The sequence below is a fragment of the Carya illinoinensis genome, chromosome 4 (genome assembly GCF_018687715.1).
Source record: "Carya illinoinensis cultivar Pawnee chromosome 4, C.illinoinensisPawnee_v1, whole genome shotgun sequence".
NCBI lineage: Eukaryota > Viridiplantae > Streptophyta > Magnoliopsida > Fagales > Juglandaceae > Carya > Carya illinoinensis.
The window spans coordinates 42,152,067-42,161,408 of NC_056755.1; the positions used below are offsets into that span (position 1 = coordinate 42,152,067).

Below are 9,342 nucleotides of genomic sequence, written 5' to 3' on the forward strand. Positions count from 1 at the left end.
TCCCATAACTCTTTCAATTCTTCAATCAACGGCTGCAAATATATGTCAATGTCATTCCCAAGTGATCTCGGGTCAGGGATAAGCAAAGTTAACAAAAATTTGGGCGCCTTCATGCACCTCCATGGTGGAAGATTGTACGGAATCAACACTACAGGCCAAGTGCTATAACTTGTACTCATATTTTCAAAAGGATTGAATCCATCACTTGTGAGTCCGAGCCGCCCGTTCCTTGCTTCTATCCCAAACTCTGGATACTAATTATCGAAAGATTGTCATGCAAGTGAGTCAACAGGGTGCCTCATAAATCCATCATTTTGAACTCTTTTCTCTTTGTGCCACTTCATATCGTGACCTATTTTCTTATACATGTATAATCTTTGCAACCGGGATTTCAATAGGAAATATCGCAATACTTTAACCGGCACGCTTTTCTTATCCTTCCACCTCGACTCTCCACATACAGGACATGCTTGTTTTTCCTCGTTCTCATTCCAAAATAAAACACAATCATTCTTGCACGCATGTATGGACTTATACTCAAACCCTAATCCCTTTCTCAACTATTTCGTGTCATAAAAGTTCTTCGGCAATGCAGATCCTTCGGGAAGCACTTTGTTAAATAAGTCTAATATCATGTTAATTGTTTTGGTTGACATTCCACACAATGACTTTATGTGAAGCAACCGCACAATAAACGACATTTTAGAATGTTTTGTACAGCCTGGATAAAGCTCGCGCTTTGCATCTTCCCACATTTCCGAAAAATTATCTGAATCATTCTGTCGCCCACTTGAGCCATTGTCGTCAACCTCATCCATAAACATCCCAGCTCCAATATCACTCAACATCTCTTCCATCTCATCTCGCTCATAATCATCATCCACATGCCGCAAATTTTTCCACTGACTGAATAAGTCATCTGCTGATTCTGCATACGGCTCACCATGCAGTACCCATCGAGTATACCCCAAATCCATACCGTTCACAAATATATGATTTTCAGCTTCATCCAATCCTATCGCACACAAATTTTTACAACCTCGACATGGACAATTAATGTAACCACGACTATCAGCAGAGGCCTTTGCAAAATCAATAAAGGCCCTTACTCCACGTGCATAGGGTATGTAATCTTTTCCAAGTCTATCGCGTAGATGCATCCAACTTTTATCTATTTCTAAAAACATCTAATTTTTTAGTAATACGTATAAGAGTTAAATACACATGCATGTCATGATACATCATGTTCAAAGTAATCTTTCTCAAGGTAGTTGGTCCTATTCCATTCGAGATTATATTCTCCATATTGCACAAGTCCCGTCACTTTACTACTTTGAACGTTAGTAAAAATTTTGGCAGCAATTCCCCATAGTTCTCCAAGTATACATGTTCACATATAGGGATTATGACCCAAAGAACAGTATACCCGAAGAACAAATGAGGAAGACATCGAAACTTCATACTAAATGTTCAAAGTAGGAATAACGTTTATGTGCAATACAGATAATATAATCTTAAACTGTCCACATTGGACAATTCAGGAATTAATGTACACTAATTTCCAAACGAGTCTAAGGTTATTTATGCAATGTTATACAATAACTAACAAAAAAGTCTACAAATAAATTAGCGCACATTGTTTGAATTATCTCGATGTATTAATAATATTTATATTATTAATGATTGATAGCACTTAGAAATTATTTGTAGACTTATATAATTTCTAATAATAAATTATACTTATTATCAGTTATATAATATATAACACTACTATAAAATATCTTATAATTACTATTATAAGTTACTGATAACACTTATATTTTATTTGTTATTATATAGCATAAAATAACAATTTTTACTTATTTATTTTGTATTTAATATAATATATAGTAAATTAGATTATAATTACTAGTTATACTATATATTGATAACACTTAATTTTTATCAGTTATTATATAATTATTACTATTATTGCCAAAATTATTATAATTATTATAATAATTTTTATTATTAAATAAGTAATTATTATTATAATTACTTATCTATTTCTTATTAATCCTTTTTTAATACTATACATTACATGATAATTATTATTAGGGATTGATACTAATAGCACTATACTATATATTATTAGATAAAATATTTATTATTATTGAGCTATTAGATTTTTAGGAATTATTATTTTATAATAATTATATATTAATAATTGTTAATATATAATATAAATACTTATTTATATTATAATTTTAGTAATACGAATTTTTATATATACTACATAGTTATGCCTTATAATTGACACTTAGTAATATATCTAATTTATTATATTAGTTATTTAACTAATTATATAGATAATAGTTTTAATTGTAATATTATAATTTATAATTATCGTTATTATAAATTATATACTATTTATTTTTATTTTTACACAAATAATCACACTATTTATTTTTATCGAAATTGTTATATATATTCTTTAATCACAACATATTACTAAAATAGACACATAAATTTACAAATAATTATTATTCAAAAACATACACTATACTAAAACATTATCACATTAAGAATAAACATATTCAATAACAATAATTTTTCATTTTAATTCATCCAAACAACACAATTCATATCACAAATTAAATCCACAATAAAATGTAACAATAGAGTTTAGTATATATAACTTGTGCTTTAAAGAAATTCCTCTTCAAAAATCACAACTTTTCAACAATTCACAACAAATGATCCTTCAAAAAATACACAATACTAGTTGGTTAAATATATATATAAAAAAACATTGATAATTATCATGTAAATTACAAATAAAAAATGAGAAATTTTTTTACCTTAATGCTTAAAACTATACCTTTGCAAACTCTCTCTCTCACTATAACCCTCCACTTCTTCTCTCCCTCTCTCTAAAACTCTCTCTGTCTCTCCAAAAGTTTTCACTTCTCAGCTCTCTCTCTCTAAAACTCTCTCTGTCTCTCACTCTAACACGCACGGAGGAAAGCAGAAATGAATCAGCTTTCCTGTGCGTGAAAGTTTTATATTCTGCTTGTTATGCAATTAACGTTCGGACGTTCATTAATGAACGTCCGAACGTTTCATTTTCCAAGCGAATGTTTACGCAGTAACGTTTGAACGTATAATTATCCCACCTAGCAATTATACAGTACGTTCGCACGTATGATTCTCCATCCTACGTATTCGTCTATAACATTCGAATGTTTATATATTACGTTAGAACGTACTGTTTAAATTTGGTTTTAGAGGGAAATTTCCCTCCAAATTTATTAGAATGTCCGAACGTTTCACATGAAGGTTCAAATGTAAATATTATTATTTACATATTAGAATTTAGTATATTCCTCATAATATATTTATATATATTAAATTATAAATTATACAATATTAATTAATATATAATTTGTACCAATTATAATATATATAACATAAGTATTATATAAGAACGTACTATATATATTATAACTTTATATTATCTAATAATGTAAAATATATATTATATTTATAACTATAATATAATAAGTATATTATATATTATAGTTATAACAAGTATATTATAATATATTATATAGGAAAAATTGTATATTATCATAGTATAATAGTACTTTAATATAGAATATCTAATAACTATATTAAAATAATATAGTTATTAGATAATATAGTATAAGTATTATATAATATATTATCTATATTATAGTCTATAATATAGTATAAGTATTATATAGTATGTTATCTATATATAATAACTATATAATATAGTATAATATATTATATAGTAAATATATTATAGATATAATATACTACTAGTATATAGTTATATATGCTACTTGTATATAATATAGTATATATACATATTATATAATATATCATATTATATAGTAATATATAGATAATATAATATATATAATATTAATATTTTAAATAATATATATAATATATGTAAAAAACGTGTGAATGTTATAATTCAAACGTCCGAACGTATAATACATAACGTTCGCATGTGGATGAAACGTTTGAACGTTAATTAATGAACGTTCGAACGTTAACTGTATATAAAGCCAGGCTCGACAGTTTCCAGGCCATTTCTCGCACTAAAACTCTCACTCTCTCTTCCTCTCCGCCACGCACGCCGCCGCAACCGTCGTCATACGCCACCGCAACCGTCACTAAAAGGTAATGTGCCCTCTCCCTCTTCTATTTAGTACCATTTTAATAGGTGGGTTTCAAAAATTCAAAACCCACCATAGGCTAGTTATTGTGCACCCATTTCCGACCACTATTCGCCGTAAATTGATAAAATAGGACCGTAGAAACATTCCCCACTGTTAGTAGATGCTTATTTTGGTTGTTTGTGGCTTCGAAGCATGCGTTTTGAAGCTTTCGGTAATGGTTGAGTCGACTCAGCGATTCCGTATTGTAACGTTCGGACGTCACGACACAACGTCCAAACGTGTGACCTTTAGTATTCTTTACGTTTGCACGTTAAATTGTAATGTGCAAACGTATTTTTTTACGTGCAAATGTTTTTATCCAACGCTTTAACAGAACGTTGGATAAAACATTCGAACGTAAACTGTTGGTCTTCTTCGGCTAGTATGAACGTCCGAACATATGACGGTTCAAATTCATTACGTCCGAACGTTTATATCATACGTTCGGACGTAATAAACTCATTTGTACGTTCTTATCGAACATTTGAATGATACGTTCGATAAAACGTCCGAGCGTATCATCTTGGTAAATTTGCATGTGACAGTTTTAATTTTAACGTGCGAACGTAATTTCAATAACGTTCGAACGTTTCCTATTAAAATATTTTTATATTGTTTCTTTTTATTATTATTATTTTAGATATTGAAAAAGTGAAATTATTTAAAAATTTTACTGCCAAAATAATGTAAATTTGTAAGGATGATATTATAATTTTCTGTATAATCCATATATGTCATAATACGTATGTATCTGTGATTCTAATCATTTTTTTAAAATATTATAACTTATATATTTTTTTTTAATTTTCAGGATATGACTCAGTATATGACGACAAGGAAGCGAGGGAGGGATGGAGGCAATCCGGACATTGCTCGATTGGGGGCACGAACTGTTATGGGGGAACGAGAAATCCTCATTAATGAGTTTGATGAGCTCAGCTGGGAGCAGAAGACTCTGAGAGACATCTTCGTCACCAGAGGTTGGGGCCCCATATGCACATTGAGGGGAAAGATTTACCCCTCAATGGTTCGAGAGTTTTACATTGGGATGACCACCATGCCTAACGATGCATCATCCCATACTCTCAGTGTACACGATGTACAGTTTCAGTTCTCGGCGAATGTTATCGCCGACTTACTCCAGATTTCGCGTATACTACTTGAGTCGACAGCTGCTGAGGCTGGTGACACAGCAGCTGCATTTTCCCCAGGCATATTCGAGGCAGATCCAGCCACTTCTGCTTCATCTTCGGGCCCTGTTGAGTTGATGCCCAATCATGAAGAAGATCGACCTGAGGGCGATCCTATTGCTGTTGAGGTTGGTGATGATGAGCGGGACCAAGATTTCTACGTCCTCACTGGCACGGACCGCACGAAGCTCGATAGGCCGAACTCCTTCAGCCAAAATCAACTGCTGCCTTTCTTTCGCATGTTGCACATTTTTGTTGCAACAAATGTAGACCCGGTGGCACATAAGAGCACATTCAGTTGGGCTCGTGCATAGTTCCTGATTTTCTTGGCACGTGGTGAGCCCATTGACTTGCCCCTTATTATATTTGAGCGGATCCGTTACGAGGCCAACATCGTTACCACAGATAATCTCCCGTACGGAGTCATCATCAGCCGCTTATTACTAGCCTGGAGAGTGCCACTCCAGGCGGAGGAGATGATGATAAACCAGATAAGCCCCATCGACATAACCACACACCGCCGGAGCATTGGACAGGGGAGAGGCTCAGCTCAGCGTCAGTCTGGTTCTATGCCAGATCTTGTTCCCCCAACTGAGTCTGGGGCCGATGTTGCTCGCTCGTCGGTAAGTACTAGTCAGCAGCTGGGAGTTACATCCGCTAGGGATGTGCGACCTGCTTGGGTTGATGCAGTGATGACAGATATGAAGGCACATATAGACCGACAGATCAATAGACAGATTGCGCATATAGATCAGGCTGTCGCACATTTTGCACATCATGTAGATGTGCTAAACAATAAGGTTGAGACATTGCCTGAGGAGTCTCGATCTTTTGTAAACCAGCAGTTCTGAAAGTGATTTGTAAAAATTTATCATATTTTATTTTTTATTTTTGACATATGTAATGGGCACAAATATTTAATGTATGTATTGTGTAGCTTAATTTCTACTCTTAATTTTTTTTTAATATAACGTTACTCAACCTTACTATTAAAAAAATATATATTATGGTTAATTTATGCAAATTAACATATAACGTTCGAACCTTATCACTTTAACGTTCAAACATTGGCGCTAATATATTAACGTTTGCATGTAATTAGTTTAAACGTTCGAACGTTCGCGCTAAAATTTTTACGTTCCCACATCAATATACATAACATTCGAACGTTATTGTGACGTGCGAACGTGTTATGTGAAACGTTTGAACGTTTTAAAATTCTTACCCAACATTTAGTGACAATTCTCACAAACCGTCACAGTAAATACGTTTTAGTCACAATTTGGAAACCATCACTATTTATAATCTGTTACTAAAAGCCATATTTGTTATAGTGTCTGCTGTATTGATGATGAGATGATCTATCTATCCGCAAACCCTACGTTAAATCGACAAAGTTAAGGTTATGCATGTATTAATTAAGATGAAACGGCCTTTCGTGATGTCATCTAGATGAATAATATGCCTCCGTTCCTAATTTGACTCGAGACTCCGTCCTTATTTCTTACGCACGTACCGGGCACGAGGTCATATATGATCGGACTTGCTCTCAAAATCAGTCGCTTTTATGTATAAGATCAAGACAATAATATTGCAATTACCCGCATGGCCATTGGCCGCCATGCACGCACTAGTCTGCATTGACTTTTTCCAGGCTCGAGAATTCAACGGTTGGACAAAATAAAATAACGTTCCGATCGATATTGTATTCATGTGTGAACTAGATCGAATGTGAGAAAGTAACACGTACATACTATCGATCAGAAAAAAAAAATGCGTACATGACCTTTTCGGAGCAGACGTCTATAAATATCACCACCTACGTACAGAAGATCAGAATAAAGGCATCTCCTCGATCCACTCTTCTAGTTCTTGATAACAATTTCACGGACCACAAGTTTATAAATGTTAGCCATTTCTGTCTCTAGCACTGTCCTTCCAGCCTTCAGTACCATTATAAACACCAAGAACACCCTCCAATCCATAATTCATGTTCCAGTACCATTTCTAGTACAAAACTCCCATCTTGGAGTTTCAAACTTTTACACAAAAACACCAACACGACTCAACGTACTCCTCAAAACAAGCGACTACTCATCCTCATCAACCAACCTCGCCGAGACCGAGAAAGAGAGATCAATACCGCAAGTAGAACAAGATGAAGAAGAACATGAAATAACCATACAATCACCGGCAGCTGAGAGTCAACTAGCTAAATATTTCTGGCACGAAATCCATGGCCAAAACGACTGGGTTGACCTACTCAATCCCATGGACCGGCGCCTTCGGTCGGAGCTGATGCGGTACGGCGAAATGGCACAAGCATGTTACGACGCCTTCGATTATAACCCCTTTTCCAAGTATTGCGGCACCTGTAGGTATATGCGAAGTGAATTCTTCGACTCCCTAGGAATGTCACAGCTCGGCTACGATGTCTCTCGCTACCTGTTTGCTGCCTCAAACATCAATCTACCAAACTTTTTCAGGAATTCGGCTTCCCCTTGTAAAGTGTTGAGCAAGCATGCTAATTGGATTGGATACGTCGCCGTTTCAAACGACGAAACGTCCCGGCGCATAGGCCGCCGTGACATAACTATTGCATGGAGAGGCACAGTGACACAGCTGGAGTGGATAGAGGACATCAAAGATTTCCTCGTGCCAATTTCTTCGAAAATCCCATGCCCGGATCCAACTGTGAAAGTCCAAACAGGGTTTTTCGACCTCTATACAGAAAAGGAAGAGGACAGCAAGTATTGCAGGCTTTCAGCGAGAGAGCAGATACTTTCCAAGGTCAGAAGGTTACTCGATAAGTACGCAGACGAAGAAGTAAGCATTACCATCAAGGGGCATAGTCTCGGGGCTGCGTTGGCCATTCTAAGCGCGTACGATATAGTTGAAACGAGCTTGAAAGAGTTAGCCGCGGACAGGCCGGTCGTGCCGGTCTGCGTGTTCTCGTTTGCGGGTCCGAGAGTCGGGAATGTGATGTTCAGGGAGAGGCTGGAGTCGACGTTGGGTTTGAAGGTGTTGAGGGTGGTGAATGTTCACGACATGGTGCCGAAGGTGCCGGGGTTTTTTTTCAACGAGCGATCGCCGCCGATGATGATGAAGTATGCAAAGTGGTTGCCGTGGAGTTACTCGCACGTTGGGGTTGAGCTTGAATTGGATCACATTAACTCGCCGTTCTTAAAGCAGGCTGTTCATGATGATCCGATTCGTGCGCATAATTTGGAGGGTCTCCTGCATTTGCTTGATGGGTAACTTGAATCTCAATATATAATATGCTCCTATTTTCTGCATGAAAAACGCTATACATTTCTTCATCGTGCATGCATGCATTCATGGCATGGCTTTATTAATCTTGCATGTGGTTAATGTCATTAATTTGGTTAATAATGTGACGCAGATACCATGGAAAAAACCATAAATTTGAGCTAGCAAGTGGAAGAGATATTGCATTGGTGAACAAAGCCTCTGATTTCCTGGAAGATGAATATTTGGTCCCGGCTAATTGGAGGCAGGATGAAAACAAGGGAATGGTGAGGAACAAGGATGGGCACTGGGTGCAGCTCGAACGCCGAGTATATGATCTCTATTGTCACGGAGCTCCGGATGATGATCATGTCATGCACTGTTTAGACCTGGCTTCAGATGATCAATATCATGGGGATGCTGCTGCTGCTGCTTAGGAAAAAAAAAAAAAGGTTTATTCTGGGCTAACTGATCATCATCTTAGGGACGTACAAGTGAAAATTAAGTCATAAAATCTATTATCTTAGGCACCTCAGACAAGCTTTACAGATTCAAATTTCCAGATGTATCTGTCATGAAGTATTAGAATGTTATTATATATGATAGAATATAACCTCGTTCACATATAAATTATAGAATCTTCTTTTGTACAATTTCATGACCCACATAAA

At 35.5% G+C, this 9,342-nt stretch overlaps 1 protein-coding gene across 1 annotated transcript; it reads left to right on the plus strand.

The window, feature by feature from the left end:
- Positions 1–7,274: 7,274 nt before the first annotated feature.
- LOC122307899 (phospholipase A1-Igamma2, chloroplastic-like) lies at positions 7,275–9,342 on the plus strand. Its single transcript, XM_043121022.1, has 2 exons — positions 7,275–8,676; positions 8,826–9,342. Exons 1-2 carry the CDS (start codon positions 7,328–7,330, stop codon positions 9,106–9,108), a joined length of 1,632 nt encoding a protein of 543 aa, XP_042976956.1. The 5' UTR covers positions 7,275–7,327; the 3' UTR covers positions 9,109–9,342.